Source organism: Ambystoma mexicanum, chromosome 2p (assembly GCF_040938575.1).
Source record: "Ambystoma mexicanum isolate Mex_15411 chromosome 2p, UKY_AmexF1_1, whole genome shotgun sequence".
NCBI lineage: Eukaryota > Metazoa > Chordata > Amphibia > Caudata > Ambystomatidae > Ambystoma > Ambystoma mexicanum.
Genome location: NC_090923.1, coordinates 1,418,468,698 through 1,418,491,308, shown reverse-complemented (window position 1 = coordinate 1,418,491,308; position 22,611 = coordinate 1,418,468,698). Strand labels below are relative to the sequence as shown.

The following is a 22,611-nucleotide window of genomic DNA, read 5'->3' as shown; positions in this document are numbered from 1 at the left end:
CTGTAGCTACGGAGACAAACAGTTGATCTGTTTTCCTTAGCGGTCTGGTTTTATTTACATAGTATAGGACCGCCCTACGCACATCTAGGGTGTGTAGTTTCACCTCAGCCGAGCTTTGCGGGTTTTGGAAGAAAGCCGGAAGCTCGATGGACTGGTTTACATGGAACTTGGATATGAATTTAGGTGAGAACCTAGGGTGTGTGCGTAAAACCAGTTTGTCCTTGTGGATAGTAAAGAAAGGATCCTGCACTGACAGAGCCTGAATTTCACTGACCCTTCTTATGGAGGTAATGGCTACTAAGAAGGCCGTTTTATAAGTCAGGTGTTTGAGACTACTTTTATGCATGGGTTCGAATGGGGGTCCCATGAGCTTAGCTAGCACCACGTTGAGGTCCCATCCTGGCGGTGGGTTCGAAATAGGAGGGTGGAGTCTCTTTACTCCTTCCATGAAGGCTTTAACCACTGGTACTTTCCACCACGAGACCTTGTTATGGGATGTGGTGTAAGCCGAGAGGGCTGCCAGGTGTACTTTCAGCGAGTTAAAAACCAACCCTGCATCCAGCAGGTGGAGCATGTATGTCACAACGTTGGAAGGAGTGCAATCAACCGGGTTGATTTGTTTATTCTGGCACCAGATAACGAATCTTTTCCACTTATCAAAGTAACAGTGCCTTGTATTTGGTTTCCTGGACTCCTTTAGAATGTCCATACACCTCTGTGGTAATTTGAGATGTCCAAACTCTATGACTTCAGGAGCCATGCTGCTAGGTTCATAGAGTTGGGTTCCTGATGCACTGTTTGACCCTGTTGCTGGGACAGTAGGTTGTACCAGGCTGGGAGTCTGATGGGCTCGCACACCGCCATCCTGCGTAGGTGTGGAAACCATGGTTGTCTCGCCCACATGGGAGCAACTAGGATGAGCGTCATCGATTCCTTGTTCATCTTGTACACCACCTTCCTGATGAGAGGAGTTGGTGGAAAAGCGTACGCAAACATCCCTGACCAGTTCATCCACAGGGCATTCCCTTGGGAGTTTGGCTGGGGGAACCTGGATGCAAATCCTGGGCATTGTTTGTTTTCGCTTGTGGCGAATAGGTCTATAGTGGGGAAACCCCATTGAGAGAAGAGATCTCCTACTACGTCTCTGTGAAGGACCCATTCGTGTTCTTCTGGGAGGGAGTCTCTGCTTAGAGCATCCGCTAGGGAATTGAGCTCCCCTGGAACATGTTGCGATGACAGGAAGATGTTCCGTCTGAGTGCCCATATCCATATTTTCTGGGCCAGCTTGGACAGATTTGGCGAACAAGTCCCCCCTTGCTTGTTCAGATAGAACATGGCTGTCGTGCTGTCCGTCCTGATCTGCACCAACAAGTTCAGTAGATGGGGCTCGAACGCCTTTAGCGCTCGGAATACTGCCAGAAGCTCTAGCAGATTGATGTGGTTCTTGGCTACTGAGTGAGACCAGAGACCCTGAGCTGTGTGGTGGAGAAGGTGAGCTCCCCACCCAGTTAGGCATGCATCTGTAGTCACCACGGCTTGTACTTCGGGATCGTAAAAGGGTTTCCCCTTTGCGAGATTCTCTCTTGTCCACCAGTGTAGGCTCTGTACGAGTGTAGGCGAAACGACCACTAGATCGTCCCACTGACCACTTGCCTGAGACCACTGTTTCGCCAACCATTCCTGCATGGGACGCATGCGCAGACGCGCGTGGGGGACCAGGTAAATGCATGACGCCATCATGCCCAGTAACCGCATAGCTTTGCGTACTGTTATCCGTTGACCTGACTGATAAGGCGGAATTTGCAGAAGTATATTGCGAATTCTCTCTTCCGAAGGGAAGGTCAATCCTTTCTGAGTATCTAGGATAGCTCCTAGAAACTGTTTTGAGGTGTTTGGCACCAGACTTGACTTTTTCTCGTTGATAGAGAAGCCTAATTCGTGGAGGAGGTCGATAGTCCTCTGAATGTTTGACCTGCAAATTCCTGGGGTTTCCCCCGTTATGAGCCAGTCGTCCAGATATGGGTACACCGGGATTGCCTCCCTGCGTAGGTGTGCAGCCGCCACTGCCAGTACCTTGGTGAATACCCTTGGTGCTGAAGCTATCCCGAAGGGCAGTACCTTGAATTGGTAGTGGCGACTGTCCACTTTGAAGCGCAAGTACTTTTTGTGCGCTGGGAGCATGGAAATATGAAAATAAGCATCTTTCATATCCAAGGTTGCCATGTAATCCCCCTTTTTTAGGAGGGGGATTACCTCTTGTAGCGTGGTCATACGGAATTTTTGGGGCTTGACATACTTGTTGGCAGGCCGTAGGTCCAATACTGGGCGCATTGTCAATCTTTTTTTGGCACAAGGAAGTAAGTTGAATAGATACCCTTGTTTACCTGGTGTCCTGGGACGAGTTCTATCGCGTCCTTTTCTAGCAGAATGGCGATCTCCTCGAGAAGGATCCTTTGATGCTCTAGGGAGTGCACTCTTTGTCGTGGAGGATGGTTCCGAGGACGCTGCAGTAGTTCTATACAATATCCTGCGGATACTGTTGACAGCACCCATCTGTCTGAGGTGATCCCTTCCCAAGCTTGGGTGAAGGTGGAAATGCGTCCCCCTACCGGGGTTGCGTGACAAGGGACCCTGAACTGAGCGTCACTGTTTTGGTGGAGGCGTGCTACCTCCCTTGTTGGGGCTGCCTCTGCCTCTTCCACGACCTCTCTTGTTACCCCTGCCGTAACTCTGGGTAGACTGCTGGTTGTTATTCCATTGTGTACCCTGTCCCTGGGCATAGTTGCCTCTTTGTGAATTTTGGCCGCGTGGGCGACGAAAATTACTGTTCCCCCTCTGGTTAGGGGGTTTGTTGGTAAGCTGGCCAAGGGATTTGAGAGTCTCATATTCATCTTTGGCATTTTTAAGTGCGTCTTCGACCGCTTTCCCAAACAATAGGTCGGGTTCCACTGGCTTGTCTATTAAAGAAGCCTGGGTTTCTGTCTTGAATCCCGACTGCCGTAACCACGCATGTCTCTTGATAACAGTACCTTCTGCTATCAATCTCCCTGCGTTGTCAGCGGCGTCGAAAGTTGCTTTTAAAATGCAACCAGACACGGCTCTCCCCTCTGCCGAGATCCGAGCCAGCTGGCCCTTTAACGGTTCTGGAGCAGAGGCAATGAGCGCCGCGACTTCTTCCCATTGATGGCAATTGTAACTAGCCAACAGGGTGGTGGAGTTCGCAATCCTTGTTTGGTAGGCGGACGTTGAGGCTACCTTCCTGCCAAACCCGTAAAGTTTTTTGCTCTCCTTGTCGGGAGGAGCTTCTGATGAAGATAAGGGCGTGCCAGCCCTTTTTCTAGTGTTGGTAACCACTAGGGAATCTGGTTTAAGATGTCCCCTTATATACAGAGGGTCAGACTGGGCTGCCCGGAAAATTTTCTCAATTCTGGGGTTGACAGCTCTGGTGAGGTTAGGATTCACCAGGGAAGGATCTATTCTTCGTTGGATGGATTTGAGGATAGGGATGGTCTGTGCGACCGGTCTTCTCTCTCCTACAAACTCCTCCGCGAAGTCCCTTTCCTCCTGTACACCGTGGGTGTCGATGTGGAAGTGTTCCGCTGCTCGAGCGAGAACCTCGTTAAGGAGGGGCTGGTTATCAACTGGAGAGTCGGTAATTGGGGCTTCGCTTTGTACTGGGGAATCTACTCTGTAAATTTCCTGCTCATCTTCTCCCTCCTCCAGGTCCTCATCCTCTGCATAGTAATCTGTCCCGGTTTGTTCTTCCATAATTTCAAACTCCTGGTCCTCTTCAGGGAAAACTTGTCCCTGGTAACTGGGGAGTGGAGTAGAATATGGAGTGGAGTAAGGCTGAACCTCGAGGGGTTCAGGTCTTTCGAACCGGGGCTTTTTACTTAGCGGGATAGGATCGGAGGAGCCTGAGGGTGTGGCCCCTTGAGGGTTATATGAAAGAAAGTGGTCTGGGTTCTTATCATAAAAATCAGCCAAGGAAGACATCCTAGACATAACCCTGTCTATGTCTTCACTGGACCATTCCCTGGAACAGGGTATTACTTTAGTAGGTGATGATTTATGGGATTTTTGAAGGGTAGACTTGTGTTTGCTTGTCTGCCTAGGGTGAGAGGATGGCTTTACAGGGGTGGAAGGCTGTGCTTTCCGCTGTTTCCCCCCCTCCCCGTGCGTGGAAAAATGTTTTCCCTGTCCCTTGGAGGCCCCAGAGACTTTCGACGCCTGGCGCCGAGGGTCTGGAGAGGTATCTGTGTGCTTCGGGCGTGGGGCCTCACTGGTGTTAACCGCGGTCTCGGTATCTTGGAGCGCGGCTTGGGGGTGGAAGTCGTCTTCGTCTCCCGACGATCGAACTTCCGTTAATGTGTGTAGCGAGGCACTCTTGGCAAGAGTGGATGATTGCCTTGCGTCGTGAGGTGATCTCGATCGAGAGCGCCCAGAGGACACCGAGTCGGACCGTTCTTTTTGTGCCTCCTTCCGGGAAGTCGACGTCGTCGAAGTCCGGTTGGTCTTAGTGTGCTTAGTGTGTGTTAGGTGTGTAGCGCTTGCGTCGCCGGGGGTCTTCCCCATAGCCGCCCTGCCGGACGACCTTCCGAGGTCGGGGACCTGCGCTCGCCGGCTGTCTCTCGACGCCGTAATGCCCTCGCCGTCCGAAAGTACGGCGTCGCTGCCATCGCTGAAGGCGCCCTCCGCTGCCATGGCCTCCTGCCTGGCGTGGTGGGCCCAACGCTTTGTCGAACGGTCCTTAAGTGTCTTAGGTTTAAACCTACTACACGCTCTGCAGTTCGCTTCGGGGTGATCCCTCGGCAAGCAGAGATTGCATGTGGCATGCCTGTCGACCCAAGGGTATTTGCGATTGCACTTGGGGCAGAATTGAAAAGGGGTACCCTCCATACGCACCTTAAGGCAGCGGGCTGCTAAGTGTAGGAATATATAAATGTAACTATATATCAAGAGTGAAGAGTATGTACCACCCCCCACTCTCCCTACTTGTAAGGGCCGAGGCCAGCGGCCTACTAGGCCCGGGCCGAGGCCAGCGGCCTTCCGAGGCCCAGATCCGTCGTGCAGCAGTCGACGGTCGATGACTTCTCCAGCCGTCGTCGAGGTTGAGGGTCGACGTTGGGGTGGGGAAGGGAATGAATAAGAATTATAATTATAATAACAGCAAAAGTAAGGCTAAGGCCAGGGAACTCCGCAAGATGCTTCCGACCAGTATGGCGGAAAAAAACAATCTGAGGATCCTACACGCGTGAGGGATCTTGGGTACAGTGGACGTCACACTAGGGATAGTATTACTGGCACGCCTGTGTCGACGCCCATTTTCGACTTTCGAAAAACAAACTGTAATACTCCGCAGCTTCCACTAGATGTCGGCCTATGCACAGCATGTGATCTAAGCAGATTCCACAAGCCTCAGAAATATATATACAAACAAAAAGAATGGAACTAAACGCAGATGAATCCACAGATTACCGAGAAGGGGCACGCCAAACTACTTTTTTAAATTCATGATCTAGAACACATGCAATGGCCTCATGTAGCGGATAAAAGTATTCAAGGCCTGGCATGTCCAAGGGTGGCGGCTTCTTACGAAATATCACTTAAAACATGTCTTTTTGTGATAACATGGAAACATTTTCAAAGTTTCCCCAAGTATTTTATCTTACTCCGGAATCACGGTTGATTCTACGGTGAGACTCTGAGACCCCCTTGTAGAGGATGCAGGAAGCTGCGGGGTGCATAGTTTCTGATTTCCACTAAGGCGTCATTAATAGGATGCAAGATTCTGTGGTTCATCTCTTTGCCACTAGAAGGCGCTAGACTAAAGTGTCTGGCGGATCGGTTGTCTCGCCACCGTGATTGAGAAGCGAGTTACTGACCAGTTATTGCAATCTCTCTGGACGACGTCGCCGGGAGCGTACATGGCTCCGTCCTCCGTGCAGGGACAGTCCGACGCAGCAACGCAAAGGTTATTCTGGAGAAAAATAAATAAAACATGTGATGCCGTGCAATGCCCTTCAATCCCCAAAGAACAATCCTCACAGTGCCCCTGCCAGGAACCTGCTTTACTTCTCCTTAATACCCGGCTGCAATTTGCCCCCTCAGAAACTCAGTGGTTCTTTAGAAGGCATGGCGCCCACTCCTGTGCTCAGTACACCAAACCGCCACCCTGTGCAAAGTTACAATCATTATCAAGTATGCATGATGTGACTGTGCCACAATGTACTGTAAGAGCAGAAAAGGTTTACTTTCGACTGCGGACCCCTGCAGTTATCATAGTACGTCAATCAATATCTAAACCTTTGCTTTCAAGACCTGCAGTCCCAGAGGCCAAATGAGTTCATAAGTGTGGGATGAGTTCATAAGTGCCTTCCAAAAAGCAGATCCCCCCTAAAGAGAGCCTTCAAACCATCATGTAAACAAATATGGCTGTCATGTCTTCTCTCCATGACACAGCACAGTATTGTACGTAACATAGGGAGCTGCATTACAGGAAAGACAAGAGACAACAAATACAACATGAAATCTTGGAAGGGGGCTAGCTCGCACATAATCTTTAGTTAATAGTTGTCAAGGCCTGTTTTAAGGATTATTATCAGCCCAGACGGATACCACACCCTCCCAATGTATAATCGCATTTTGTGCTTCTGAGATAGACACCGGGACTCATTACTAGTTTGGTGATATCTCAGCCGTAAATCCGCTGAGATACCACCGAACTGTTATACTATTACCACCAGTTGAACCGATGGTACTACCGCTAGATTACAAGGGGTGGTGGTGGTGGTGGTCTCCATTTAATTGGCGTCCATAGGACTACATGGGGGATTTCGGCAGAATTACTACAGTGGTAATTTTGCTGACAATTGGCAGAAAGGTGGCAGATTTACCTCCAGCTCATATCACATACTGGCACAAGCACATCTTTAGAAAGTCTTCCCTAAATGCATTGCCGAGTGACTTCTTCATCACACATGGATGATTTGCCCATTTTTCTATAGTTACAAGACATCTGATATGTTTGTATGCCTGGCTAGAGAGAGCTTATCCCTCTTAAAGAGGTCTTGCAGCAGTGGGGAAGCAAAAAGAATGCATCAAGCGGTAAACTAGGTTGTAGTGCTAGCATTGTGCTGAAGGTAGCAGCACACCTGTATAGTTTAGCGAGAGAGCTGTTGGATGTTGCTTCTAAGAGAGGCTATTGTTTCCACGCTGCTTTGCTCTTTAAGGTGTATTTCCACTCATGTGCTGTATCACAGGCTGATTGAACATATAATAAACAGGCTCCCAACCCATAACATCAGTTTATTCCTTTAATTGGGTCATTCCACCTTAAAAAAATGGTATTTTCATGGGTATCATCTTTGAATGGCGGGACACTCTTGTCAATGTCATTGGTGACTTGCATGTGTGTCAGTGATGTGCTAATGCTTCTAGTCACTGTGCATTTTCCTCGTGACAACTTTGAGCTTCAGGATCTAATGGTGAATTATAGTGCACGAGTCCCTGTATTAAAAGGGCACGTTTATTTGCTTCCACATTGGTCTTTTGGCAAGACTGTTTAATTGTGTCCTTAATTGTGTGATGAATCGCTTGAATATTATGGGCCTCATTACACGGATGGCAGAGAACCATGGCGCTATTAGCGGCATGGTTCATGCCGGTAAAATACCGGCACCGCCTTGGCGGAAAGGGGAATTACCGCCCCATTCCAAGGTTGGCGGGGCGGTAATTCCCCCTTCCACCATTGCCCTTCCCCATTCCCATTTTTGCCCCGTAGGGCTCAATGGGAATGGGGAAGGCGCTAATTACGGTACCGCAAATTGCGGTACCGTAATTAGCTCCCTGGGTCCCTTTGCGGGTTGGTTTTTAACGCCTGCAAAAAGCAGGCGTTAAATCCCCCAACCCGCAAAGGGACCTCGTAGTAAGGCGGTAAGGATTTACCGGTACCGGTATTTTACCGATACCGGTAAATCCTTACCGCCATCCGTGTAATGAGGCCCTATGTGTCAGCTCTATGATGACGTGTCTGTTCAATGTGCACTTTGAATGCGCTACAACTGTGAGCTGCCACATGTAATGGTGTGTTTGAATGTTCCTTGTGAGTTGCACATTTGAGCGGTGGCATGTAATGATATACTATAGTGACTAGATCTGTGCATTATATTACGCGTTGATGGTACAGCTATCGCAGTATCGAAACAGGTAAAAACGCTGGGAGTCTACCTGGAAGCGGACCTCTCAATGAGCAGGCACATTAATGCCCTATCTTCAGTGGTCGAAGTGGGCGGGAGCCGTCGGGAGCGCTGCTCCTCTACTTCTTTTAATTAAGGGTTACAGTTCCTATACTTTTATTTTAAAAAGAAACCGTTCCAGAATGGTTTCGTTTTAAAATAAAAGTATAGTAAGAAGTTGAAACTTGCACATTCAGTGTCCTGCACTGAGCCTTTCCCTAAACAGCAGGAGCATGTGTTTTGGTGTTTGTATTGTATGTGGGAGGGGCGTGGTGATGGGGTTTGTGGGTAGAGGTACAGGCCAGGAGGGAGCATAGTTCCACTGGTTCTTTTCGTACACTTCAACCACTGCCTATCTTCTTCACCTTCGTACACCTCCAAACTCATTTCACTATGCAGATAATTCCGATCACCACTCAATGGCCTGGCGTTCGTGCTAGAACTCCTCTCCAAATTGTACTATTGCAATGCTCTTCTCTTGGGCACCTCCACCACCAACCTATCGAAACAAACTACAACTTCGACAGAACAAGGCCTTGGGTTTGAAATGCAGCGACTGCATCTCATCCACCAGACGAAATGCTATTGGCTGCCCATAAAAGCAAGGATTGACTTTAAGACCCTGACCCTTTCTCATAAGTGCATTTATAATGATGCACCAGCTTACCTCAGTGACTGTAACACCCTAAAAGCATCATAACGTACTGTGAGATCCAGTGCCAGCATCTCGCTTGACACCCCACAGTATAAAAGCAAAAGGGCGGGGATGCTCCAGCTTCATAGTTGCTGCCCCCACGCTGTGGAACTCTCTGCCGGCATCCACTAGAAACGAACAGTCGTATCCGGCATTCAAGAAACTGGTCAAAACCTGGCTCTTCGACACCTATGCCTGATGCCATCTGTGGATATGATTGCTGTAATTGGAACTGAATGAATAGGCGGTAGCAAACGCTGTGAAATCTCTGGGTTTGGGCATTCCATAAATGCTATAAATAAATAAATAAAAACCAGTGCAAACTGAGCCGACTCGGGCTGGTTTCTTGTGTAGCCTCACATTGAGTGCTGGGCAAATGTAAGAATAAATGAATGAATGAAGACACTATTAAACACATTGGTCTCATGACCTTTGGGTGGAAGTATATCTTTTCCTGAGAGGATGGAGCTTTGACTTTTGTTTATCTATCTATGCTGCTAAATAAATATATATATATTTTTTACAGGGAATCAAGTGTGAGTTCTTCACATTGACCATAACTCTCAGTTTGTGAAGCAATGAAACAGTATTCTCAGTACCACTGTGACACCTCCTATGGTAATGGATGGTAGGCTAACTTGCAATGTGTAGACTTTATAGAGGCATCTTGGTGCTGGAGTAACTAAGCCTAAATTCAGAGAGCAAAACAATAGCAATTAGCTACTTACACTAGTGAGGAACATAAACCATTTCCCGTTCTCTACAGAAAGCCGAATGATCTGATGTTAGACAAAGTTTCAGTGGCCTGGCGTTCCAAACCTGGAAGTCTGCACTGAAAAACGTTTGTTGCCCCAAGTGGGATAGTTACAAGTGGGCACAGAAATCAGATCTCCAACTCGGCTCCTTAAAGTTCTGATATGGACATAGAATGCACATTTGTCCAGAATAAAACAGGGACCAGTTTGATAGAAGGCCTTAATGAGTAGACAAGGATCCTTGAAGGATATTCTACAACACCAGACCCAACTTGGACAGTAGCACAGGCATCTACAAGATGGCCGATCCTAGCCACACAGATGTCGTTTTGCTCAAACCTAATGCTGTTAACGGTTCTTGTTTCTACTGCACATCCCCTACTTACATTTCTCTTCTGGTTTAGCATGAGACAGAGGCATGGAAGTATGCCATTGCTTTTAGAAACACATAGGCACCACAGCAGCTTCAGAGTGTAGGGGTGAGTGTGGGGGTACCTGCGCTGCCTTGTCTGACATTTTCCTCCGGCATTAACAGGCAATGTGGACCCAAGGAGTCTTTACAGGCAGTATTCCACAACCGTAGACTTGGATTACACAGTGGACCAGGCATCTACCAAATGGCTGATCGCAGCCACACACATGCAGTTTTGCTCAATTTGTAGGGTGTTACAGGTTTCTGATAGTTATTGCACATCCCTGCTTGTCTCAGCTGGTTTAGCATGAAGCAGAGCCAGGGCAATGTGGCAATGCTTTTGGGGCCAGAGAGGGCACACACACAGCAACGGCACAGTTTAGGGCTGAGTGTGAGTTTGGGCTACCTGTGCTGCCTTCTGTGACATGTTCCTCATATATCTGGCGGCTCATCACAATTCTGCCTTTGATGCTCATGTCCTTTTAAAGGAATCGATGAGGGGCAGTCATATGAAGCGGCCAGCACCTGCGTGCTCAACTCCCCTAGCACGGGGACGGAAAACATATCCAACACTACAGGGGAAAGACCTCGACTCAAAGTGAGACAGAAACATGCATCAGAGAAGCAGTCATCTCACAAGATCACCACACACACATTGCTAGGGGAGTGATAGCCAAGGACAAGCCCAGGGTGCCATGAGCTTGGAGAGGACCACCCCTGGAGAGGAATTAGTCAATCACAAGTCCCATATCTAAACTGAAATCTGTCCCCAAGGGCAGGGCCCATCAATTCATCTGCTTACTAGCTGCAGAAGGTGGCATGCCTGAACTCTCTTAAGCCAAAGATGTTCTGGAAGGCGGGTCAAGGCCACATAAAACGAAAGGCCTGTGGCAGCTTCTGCTGAAGAAGCTTCTTTGGAGATGGCTGGCGAAGTGTATAGAAGTAGCTGGAGCAGGAGACAGGAGGGTGTGGGAGAAGGGTACTGGAGGCTGGTGTGAACAGGTGATAGAAGGCTGGAATAGAGACCCTGGGGGCTGGGCAAATAAGTACCCAGGAACCCAGGGAGGCAGGACCCAAGAGTTTAAGGGGAGGGATCCAATAGCTGGGGAAAGAGAAACCCGGTAGGCTGGATAAAAAGAAACCCAGGAGGCTTGGGAGAGAATAATCTAGGATCCTGGGACAAAGTGAGTCCTGGAAGCTGCTGAGAGAGAGAAAGAGAGAGAGAGAGAACTGTCAAGAATCAAAGCAGAGCCCTCAGAGGACATAACACATGAGCTAAGATCAACAAGCTTTAATAAGGACTTTGCATAAAGTCTTGGAAAATGCAATGGAGAATCCGGGTGGTGAGCAATAAAACAAAGTCTTCTTGCATCAGAAAACTTTTCAAAATAAGTCTCTTCAGGAGTCATTGGCATTGCTTAGTTTCTTGTCTAGCAATTCATGTGGTTGGAAATCATCCATATGTGTTTATTTTTGTCTTTGTATAGCGCCCAAACCCATGGCATCAAGGTGCTTATTGATGACGGACAGGTGAGTGCAGGGGAGAAGGCTGGGTTGTGGGGAAAGGGAGGTTACATGGTACAAGAGATTGGCACATGAGCGTAGGACAGGTTAAACATGATTACAAGGTCACCAGGACAGGTTAAGTGTCCGCTGTTGTCAAGTCTGCTGCGAGTCCGTTTAATAAGGCCATTTTAAGTTGTTTTCTGAAAGGCCAGTAAGATGATTCTGATCTTAAGTGAAAATGTAGGTTGTTCGTAAGTTGGGCGGAACTAGCTCAGAAGCTCGAGCCTCCCACTTTTCTGCGTTTGAATTGTGGAGTAGTGAGTCTGTGGCTGTAGGGGAGTCTTGTCGGTCTGGTGGAAGCGTTTTTGGATATGATTTGTGACAAGTAAGGCGGTGCAGAGTTGTTAAGGCAGCGGTGGGTGACCGAGATTATTTTAAAGTTGATTATGTCTCTGACAGGGAGCCAGTGGGCTGCCTTTCTGTGAAGTGAGACATGGGGCCTCATGTCAAGTTTGCCGGTCTGGAAAAAAAGGTGCCGGTAAGCTCACCGGCACCCTTATTTCCAGACCGGCAAACTACGGGTTTGTCTGCCAGAGCCGCTGTGTCCAAGAGGTCTGACCCTGCCGGGTGCAGCGGTCTCAGTAAGCGAAGCCATCACGGAAGCACCGGCACCGTTAATAATGGTGACATTGCTTCCATGTGCCCATTCCCATAGAGTCCTATTGGATTCTATGGAAATGGGGATTTACAAATATACTGGCCCCTGACTTCCCGGCCGCCGGACTCATAATGAGCCGGTGGCACTGGGAAGTCAGGCGGCGGTACATTTTTACGGGTCCGGCGGCAACCCACCAGTAGCAACAGCAGGGTTACCGCTGGGCCCGTAATGAGGCCAATAGTCTAATTTGGAGAGGTGCAGGTCTGCTCGGATGGCATTGTTCTGGATGGTTTGGAGCTTAAACAGGATCTGCTCTGAGATACCAGCGAGGAGAGAGTTGCAATAGTCAAGTTGTAATCCTATTACTGCTCTGGAAAAGGTTAGGTGGTCTTTTGAGGAAAGGAAGTGTTTAGATGCATTCATAAGTGTGGTGGTGTAAGCAGCCGCGGTGGCTATAGCATTGAATTGGCACGACATGCAGAGGCTAGAGTCTCGGTAGACACCTAGCTATTTGACAGCTGTAGAGACAGGGATGGTGCACGCATCGATTGTGAAGGCACGGGAGGCTGAGTTCTGCTTGGCGAGGCGGGACGGCAGGCCTAGGATCAGGATCTCTGTCTGTCATCATCGTTCAGACAGAGTTGGTCCATGGCCATCCCAGTTTGGATAATGTCATATATTTTGGAGATTTGGCGGGAGTCATGTTCGGAGTTGTCTGAGAGAGGGATGAGGATCTGAGTTTCATCCATGAACTTAGTGAATGAGATACCCAGAGAGACAAGGTGGTCAAATAGAGGTTTTGTATAGATGTTATGCAAGATGCGAGAGACGCTGGAGCCTTGTGGGATGCCACAAAGGTATTGTGTCGGGTGAGTGACTGTGCTGCCTGCGTATACATGTGCTGTTCTTTCAGCAAGGAAGGATGCAATCCATTTGGTGGCTGGAGGGGAGAAGTTAGCCGTGATTGGGAGGTGGCGGCAAAGGGTTTCATGGTTGACCAGGTGAAACTCTGCTGACTAATCTAGTAAAAGGAGTAGGGCCAGGTTGCCTGTATCCAGGATGTCATCCATCTGGTTTTTGAGATTCAGGAGAGCAGATTCGGTGGCATACCCTGGGTGGAATCCAGATTGGCACTGGCTTAGGATTTTGTGTAGTTACAAGTATGCTTGTATTTGGATGTAAACTGCTCCTTCCTTTCTCTGTTCTCCAACCCTAAATGTTCCCCTCCTTCACACTTGATGTTTCTTCTTCCTTGTGGAGTTTCTTCACTCGAGATTGCCAAACTTTTTTAGCTTTTTTGTAAAAATGATATCCGTTTTTTGGTGCTTTGCAAAAACGTTTCACTTCTTTGTCAACAACAAGAAAAACACGATTTGTTGCAGGTAAGTTATAGAAGTTATGTTTGATAAATAAGCCTAACCTTATTAAAAGTTTACATCGTTAGTCAAAAGAAAAACTAGCCAAAAGTTTTAAAACCCCTGAACAACTTGTATAACTTTTATTGGCAAGCCAAACAGCTCCTAATGAACTCTCCCCTTCTGTACATTTGAAAGCCCATGTGACGTTCCAGAAGGCTCGTTGACTTCCCATTCCTGGGATTCACTGCCTCAGCTTTGCCCCAGCTCCCCCGCTCTTGCGCAGTTCCCTCTCCCCACCGACCACACTGCCGACACCCCCCTAGAGCTCATTGATAGCTGTTTCCCTGGCAACCGTGATTGTTCCTTCTTTCAAATCCCTGGCACCAGAGACTGCACTCTTGCTGGGATCCATCTTTTTACAAAATGTGAAGGGTGACCATCTACACAGACTGCGCTAATTACCTGTTTATATATTCACTAGATGTGGAATTTTTGAAGCAAAGTAGATGGGGAGTATACACAAAAAGGTACAATTAATTAGTGATTAAGTTAATTTGTAGTTCAATGAGTCCAACTCTTTTAATTTCAAATGAGTGATGGTACAAATTGATTAGAGTTTAGAAAGATAACAAAAAGTGGTGCATTCTTGATAAACATAGGCATACATAATGAAATGCATATACACAATGCCCAAAGATACAGAAAAATGCTAAGCAGCGTGAACTGATACAGAGAATGCCTAATTTGGGGTTCAGTAAGCCCCAACAATGACCAATAGTGCAGAAAATGCCAACATATTTCAGGAAATATCAGACAATATAAAGAAATACCATATCAAATAATGTAAAGAAATGCCCAATGTAAAGAAATGCCAACACGTGTTTCAACCTATACGGTCGTCATCAGGGCCTTTTCGAAGCATATAGTGTGCTATTGTTAAGCCTGAACAAAATTCATTCGAGAAACCTGCCAGAGTAGGGGGAAGCGTGTCAGAGCAAGGAGCAAATGGAAGAGAGAGAAAAAAAGAAAAATGAAATCATGGTATTAGATTATTACATACACACTTTGGCTCTAATGGTAAGTATGTAAGCTAAGTGAATAAGGCATACCTTATAGTGGTAGTTCTCAAATGAATTTTGTTCAGGCTTAACAATAGCACACTATATGCTTCTACATGCCCTGATGACGACCGTATAGGTTGAAACACGTGTTGGCATTTCTTTACATTGGGCATTTCTTTACATTATTTGATATGGTATTTCTTTATATTGTCTGATATTTCCTGAAATATGTTGGCATTTTCTGCACTATTGGTCATTGTTGGGGCTTACTGAACCCCAAATTAGGCATTCTCTGTATCAGTTCACGCTGCTTAGCATTTTTCTGTATCTTTGGGCATTGTGTATATGCATTTCATTATGTATGCCTATGTTTATCAAGAATGCACCACTTTTTGTTATCTTTCTAAACTCTAATCAATTTGTACCATCACTCATTTGAAATTAAAAGAGTTGGACTCATTGAACTACAAATTAACTTAATCACTAATTAATTGTACCTTTTTGTGTATACTCCCCATCTACTTTGCTTCAAAAATTCCACATCTAGTGAATATATAAACAGGTAATTAGCGCAGTCTGTGTAGATGGTCACCCTTCACATTTTGTTTTCAGTCCAGGTGATAGTGGTAGATCACCTCACCATCCACACGACAGCAGCTCTACCTATACTAGATCTCATCATTTATTTCCAGGTGAGCGCTCTCCTGAATAGGGCTCTACTGCCACAACCTTCTTTTGTTTTCCATCTTTTTATACATTGTACTACCGAAAAGCACCTCTAGGTGTGCCCTGAGGGTGCTTATAGCAATAATACCCCCACACCCAGCCATTACGGTATTAGGTAATTATGTCCCCATACATAATGTCGCCAGGAAAAGCCATTGGCGTCATTATATATGGTGACATTATGTATGGGGACGGGTTGCGGGGGATGTCCCCTGCCCCCATTGTTAAAGAACAAAAAAAATCAGGGGTTGCAGGAGTGACCCCCGCATGTTCAATGTAATAATGTACCCACAAGAAACGGCAACTTTTTTGTCAGGGGACACTTTTGTAGGGACATTATTACTTGGAACCGCCATTACCAAGTGGTAATGGCCATTGCCCCGCATTTTTACTAAACGAGTTAGATGGGAATTCTGCTCTGATCCGTCCAATGATGAGTGACTTAATTGTAGGGCCGAAGGGGTGTTAAACTGCAGATTTTTTATTTTTTTTTAACAAAAACTGCTTCCACTGCAGTGCAATTTATCGAATAAGAAATGTCACCCACACCCTAAAAATAGCACCCACTGCTAAAAATAGCACCCACCCCTAAAAACGGCATCCATCCCTATAAATGGAGCCAGTCCTTATAAATGCCACCCATCCCAATAAAGGTACCCTTTTCCAAACAAGGAATCCCAGCAGAAAACTGAGCATGTTACCCACCAGCAGCACATCTCCGGCTCGGCAGTAGCATCCTGGCTGGCACGTCCTGTTGGCACCATCAGAGCTTAGATCGGCACAAGAGGCTGGCCCTGCAGCGCACTCCTTCCACACTTTCCCGTCTTTGCAGACCCCGGGCACTTCACCTGGAAAGACAGAATGCACTGCTGCAATGGGCAGATATAATCTCAGCTTCAGTTTATGACTTCGCCCTTGACCCTGCCCATTTCCAAACATCCTATGGTGCTTCTCATCCTGGCCTATCTATGATAACCTTGTACAGTGTTCAGCAATCATTGGGTGACTTCCATCCCTTTGTGATTTAAATAGAGGAAACAGACCAGTCTCAATTGCAGCCACAACATTTTGGCTGTGACCAGTTCAAGCCTTTTTGACTGGCAAGGCCTTGCCGGAAATTGGACCTTTTGCATCTGCAGAACCTGCTGAAACTCCGTGACCAAGACTGGGATCCCCATCGTAGAGTCTGTTTGCTATACTAGGGTCCATTGTCCCAGATTTGGTAAGAGCACAACCAAACAAGAATGCAGTGCGCTAAGTATGGAGAGTTATCCATTTTCTGTACACGGGAATGGGAAGTTTTATCATGGGAGAATCCATCAAATTAGTTTTCAAAACATTTATTTGATGGAATTTTGCCCCAAATATATGAAGGGGATGGGTTTAGGGTACTAACTAATATAGGGAGATATCTAAGGGACAAGGGATGTTGGTGGTCTCCCCCGCATACCTTTTCGGCAAAATCAACCAAAAGAAAACAAAAATCAATGAAAACGGATTTGATGGATTGTTTTCAACCAACTCTCATAGAACTCTGTACACACAATCTTTGTAAAACAAATTTTGTCGATCTTGCCAGAGAGGGGAAAATAAAGATGGACTCAGCCCACATAAATTGATACCCGATTGGTCAGCTGCCAACGCTGTCTAAGTTAGTCTTAGAAACAGAGATTATGATATGATGGTAGGTATGGTCTTCCATATGCCACTGGTCTGCTGGATATCATGGATTCTCCAAAACAGCTGACTCGGCTCGAGCCCCTGCTTTGCATTGGTAGACATGGGATACAGATAGAAACCGACCGTCAGGGCCCAGAATAACTAATGCAGCAGATGGGACAATTGATTGAATTATTTGTATCGCGCAACTAGAATGAACCAAATTGAATCAAGGCGCAGTTGGAAATATGACAAAAAAATTGCTCTAGTACGAATTGTGGGTCATCAGAATTGCTCTTTCACCCTTGATCCATATTCTTGAGCATATTTAAACAGGTACATATTTAAACAGGTACGTTTTCCGTTTTTTACAAAATGACGTCAGAGAATCCGATTTTCTTAACTCCATTGGGTGACTATTCCAAAGTTTTGGCCCTAATACTGAAAATCTACAATATCCTCTAGAGACACATTGGGTCGGGGGAACGGACAACAGGTACTTAACCTCTGATCTTGTACTGTGTCGGTTGATACCACTTTAATTTGTCCTTCATATACCTAGGCACTAAGTTATTCAAACATTTAAAGATTATGCATCCAATTTTGAACTCAACCCGATCCTCCACTGCCAGACAGTGAATTAACCAGCGCAGACCAGATATTGGTGTAGATTTTATTACCCTGAACACTAATCTAGCCGCTGCATTCTGAGCTTTTTGTAGTCAGTGTATGTGTTTGGCAGGAGCCCCTGTCAGTAGACTATTGCAATAGTCCAACTTGGAATTTACTAGTGCTCTTACCACAGTGGCATGATCTTTTTGGGGAACATAGGGAAGAGCCTGCCGAAGAAACCGAAGTTTGTAAAAAACGGCCTGCACTTTGACTCTGACCTGACCTTCGCAACCCAAGTCGCTTTGCCATATGCACCCCAAGTTCTTTACCCTAGATGCATATTTCATTTCTGATCCCAGAAAAGAGGGTGGTGGGGGACCTCTGTTTTCACCTATTAAATGCTTTGGGCCTAACAGAATCACCTCAGTCTTATATGGATAGAGTTGTAGCCAATTAGTGGCCATCCATCATCCTACTTCTTCGAAACACCTACTAACCTGTGTGAAAGATTCATCTACGCCGTCTAGCCTGAGGAACACCTGACTGTCGTCTGCATACGACTGAAAGCTGATTTTGTGGCTTCTCAGGATATTCATCATGGGGCGTAAATACAGACTGAACAGCAATGGTGAGAGAGAGGACCCCTGTGGAACTCCACAACATTGCAGGAGAGTATCCAAAAGGAAGCCCCTCAACTTCACTCGTTGGTGTCGCCCTGATAGAAAAGAAGTTATCCATTTAATGGCACTAGCCAAGGCGTTCCCTATAGTCTGTAGTCTTAGGACATTGTGGTCCACTGTTTTGAAGGTCCCAGAGAGGTCTAACATTACGAGTTGGGACAATTCACCTCGGTATAATCCATCCCAAACCATGACCAATGCTGTTTCGTTTCCAAATTTTGGGCAGAAGCCCGATTCCAGTGGGTCCAAAAAGGCCAGAAAAAAATTGAAGGAATGCCTTATTTGGACAAACAAAGTTTGAAATGACCTGAAACAGTTTTTGTGCCTGATTTGAAGCTGCATCAATCTTTCCAATTAAGAAGTCAGACTTTGCTCTGAAAAATTGCAATTTTATACTTCGTTAAAGTGGCTTTAGCTTTATCTCCACTTACTGGCATTCTGGATTTACGCCATCTTCTCTCCAGTCCTCTAGATGACTTTTTCAGGTCTAGTAGGTAAGATGTGAACCAAGCTATGGAAACTTCTTCTTTCTTTTGCACTTTTGCTCTTAAGGGAGCATGAAAAGCGCAAATATTATCCATCGGGGTTCCTTTCCCTCTTACCAACGGAACATCTAGGCAATGGCCAGGTCTGTGGAAGGCTGAGACTGTCAGGGGTGCAAGATCGTGCAAATTCATTAAATCCCATAGGTGGCTACAATACCTGCGCAGGGGTGGAGGTTGCAGGTGGAGAACTCAATCCGGCGCAGCACCACACTAGATCGCGTGCGATTTTTGTACCCGCCCCCGCAGGGCACTGAGCACTCTGACCACGGACCCCAATTTCCAGCAGTGCCTGAGGAGAGAAAGAACAGACATTTAGTATTTCAAACTCAGGAATTAAGTGAATCCTTTTATCATCCCCACCTTGCTTGGCACTAGGGTACAATTCATGAAATTCTTAGTATTCCCCCGTCCCCTGCACCCTACTCGTAATTCATGCGTGTGTCTTCTTTGTGCAGTGCCCCATTGCTTCCCAGGTAGGTTTGCACTTTATAATTCCCACACATCCCACGTATTGCCTCAACCTGAAAGCGGACTTGTCTATGCAAATAAGGAGGTGTCATTTGGCAGGCGGCCATGCAGGGCTGGTGTTGTTGCATCCAGACATACACGGCTCAGGTTTTCCTTTCAAAAGAACTGGGTTGTGAAGAGCTCCCGGGTTTGGCAGAGGTCGAAATGCCAGTGTCTGGCAAAGGTTGCATGTGATTGGAGTTATGAAACCAATGGTGGCAATACATTACGCTTGCTGCTCTTTGGAGATGTGAAAGACTTTGGGGGTCATTTTATTTAAAAGGATACATTACAAAGGGAACCGTTTACATTTGCACTTATGTGCAAACAGGTCCTTCCACTCCATGCAATTCTCGTCATTTGCATAAAGAAGTGCTCAGCAAATGTGTAAAAATAAACGTCATTGTCTGAATGCCTCTGTTTTTGCATTCTGCAGTGCAAATTGAGTAAATGGTGTCTGCCACTTGCACATGACAATGGATTCCTATGGATTCCTATGGACTCTTCCTGCCTTTACTGGTGTAAAAAGCAAGCAGATGCCATAGGAATACAAAGCATTTGCGCCAATATGAAAATGGCATGCCGGCGTAGATTCCTGCTCATTTGAATGCCAGAGAGGATGGCGGTGGTGACGGAAATAGCAATTCTGTTCCCTGCCCCCCCCCTCCACCATGCAAATGAATGAAAATACGGCATTGCATAAAAAGCATTCATAAAAAGTGTAGGCATACATTTTACACATGCTTTTTAAGGTACTTCAAAATAAACATGACCCCCCCCTTTGTCTTTACCATTTTACACTTATTTTGGCGATCAAGTACCCTACACAGTTGTCGGGAATCGGGAATTGATTTACAAACTGTTTCTTATATAGCACCACAAAGGTTCGGGCAAAGTGGCTGGCCCAGATGAATTTAGGTCAGATTTTCTTTAAATGATTACCGGACTGGTGGGCAAAAAACGTTTTAATGCTATCAGCCAGTCTGGAGCAATCCCACGCTCATGGAATAGTGCCATAATAGTCCCGATTGTTCAAAAGGTCCATATTTATGACACAACATTCTACTGTCCCATTTCTCTATTAAATATACTGACTACGATATTTAATACATGCATGAAAAATGGACTGGAGGAGTGAGTGTGCTCAAATCACATTTAGCAAACCTCATAAGCAGTGTTCCGGAAGAGTTTTTTCGACCATTGACCATTGTCGTACTCTAAATACTGCTCTGCTGGAGGGGGTAGGCTGTATGTAGCCTTTCTGGACCTGGAGAAATCGTTTCATTCTGTCGATAGGGAGGCCATGCGGTGGAAGGAGAAGTCCTGGAAGGTCCCTTTGGGATTACTGCAACTAATAACAAGACGTTACATGAACACCCGTGCAGTGGGTAGGTGTTCAAAAGAAGGGAGTTTTTCGTCTGCTTTTATCACAAATAGGGGGTTTAAGCAAGGTTGCTCTCTAGCTCCTCACTTATTTATATTATTTTTAGCAGATTTTAACCCTATAACTAGTGTTATTAAAGTATGCCCCCCTGTATTGCGAAATATGCTGGACCTTTATTGTATGTGGTTGATACGGCCCTACTTGATTTAACTCCCGGTGGACTGCAGTAAAACCTTAAATATGCAGGTCATTATTTCAGATTAGTTCCCGGCGAGGGGAGTGGCGGCCTCCCAGACAATTATTTTTGGTTTTTTTACATTTGAATAGCACACAAACAGTCGTTGAGCATCGAGGCACTGTTACTTGCGGGGAGCTTAGTTACAGAGGGGTGCAGGTACAGGTGGGTAATGCATTCACATGTTGTACAATAATACATTAGGGGTACAGTTTAGGATTACCAGGAGATTAATTCAGCAATTACAGGCAAGCGTGGTGCACATCAGGCCAAAAGTGCTGTTTTTATGGCTTTGCGGAAAGCCATGAGAGATATCTCGCCTCGAAAAATGGTAGGTAGGGCATTCCAGTGTGAGGGTGCAAGGTAGGGGAAGCTAGCGCCACCTGCCCTAGCTGGGTCAGTGTCAGCGCTTTGAATGTGTGGGAGGCAGTGGGCTGATGTTCTGGCAATAGTGATGTCTTTTGGACATGCCTTGAGCTGCACGGAGCGCATTGTTCTGGATGACTTGCAGTCTTTCCAGGTTTTTAGTGGAAGTCCCCAAGAAGAGTACATTACAATAGTCTAGCCTTGAGCCAGTGACAGCTCTAGCTGTGTTAGTGCAGTTCTCCTTGGAGAGGAAAGGCCTAGCTGCGTTAATGAGTTTAGCATGGTACGCCGCTGAGGAGGCGATTCAATTGACGCATCTATTCATGGATAGGTTGGAATCCAGATAGACTCCGAGTGTTTTCACTGTGTCAGATACTGGGATTTTAATAGAGTCAATGGTGAAATGGCTAAACTGGGTGTCAAGGTTTTTAAGTGTGTCAGAGGATTCTACCAGAAGGAGTTCTGTCTTGTCACAGTGAAGGCATAGTCGGTTGGATGCCATCCATGTAAATGAGGAGACTCAGAACGGGGTCTTTACCACATTGGGAAAGAGGCCGCCATCTTCCCTCGCCAGGTCGCAGGTATCCTATCATATCATATCATAAGTGCCTTCTCCCAGTGTCCCCTGCACCTTCTTCCCCATCCCCACATAGTTCCCTTCTCCCCGGTCCATGGCAGCCATCTTTTTTTAGGCTTTATTCTCGAGTTGAGAAACAGTTAACACGCTGTTTCTCAACTCAAGAAAAATAAACTATTTGTACCCCGGTACAGCGTGCCGGGTAGTAATTTCAATAGAACCCTCAGAGGGGGGGGGCATTACCGGTATGGTAATACCCCGGGTCTATCCTTAAGACCCTTGCTTCGCTATAGCCTGTAACTGGCGCCCCGGGGCACTACCAGACTAGTAATGCCCCCCTGGTCATGTTCTATTGCTTTTAAATGAGTGTTTAAATGTTTACAAACTTAAGATGGGGACTGTGCTGCTACACGGGAGCAAGATTTGGGTGTACTCAAAATGCTCTACACTTGCTATTATACAGAATAAAATCTTTTAAAAAAAATAATGGGACTCCGACTGGGCACCCCAAATAGTGCTCTACGCTTAGAATTGGGGTTGCCAACATTTGAAATACAGGCAAGTCTCAGATTGAGCACCTTTTTATATGAAAACTCAAATGAGAGAGACTGATAACCCAAATATCCAAAGTGGATTAAT

At 46.4% G+C, this 22,611-nt stretch overlaps 1 protein-coding gene across 1 annotated transcript in view; it reads right to left on the bottom strand.

Annotated features, from left to right (window-relative positions):
• Positions 1 to 22,611, bottom strand: part of LOC138567897 (SCO-spondin-like) — a 1,036,222-nt gene that overhangs the window by 409,110 nt on the left and 604,501 nt on the right. Inside the window, exons 65-67 of the mRNA XM_069646396.1 lie at positions 19,061 to 19,192; positions 16,113 to 16,255; positions 5,886 to 5,980 (exon numbers count right to left, since the gene is read on the bottom strand). Coding sequence (XP_069502497.1) covers positions 5,886 to 5,980; positions 16,113 to 16,255; positions 19,061 to 19,192 — 370 coding nt within the window. The remainder of the gene's footprint in view (positions 1 to 5,885; positions 5,981 to 16,112; positions 16,256 to 19,060; positions 19,193 to 22,611) is intronic.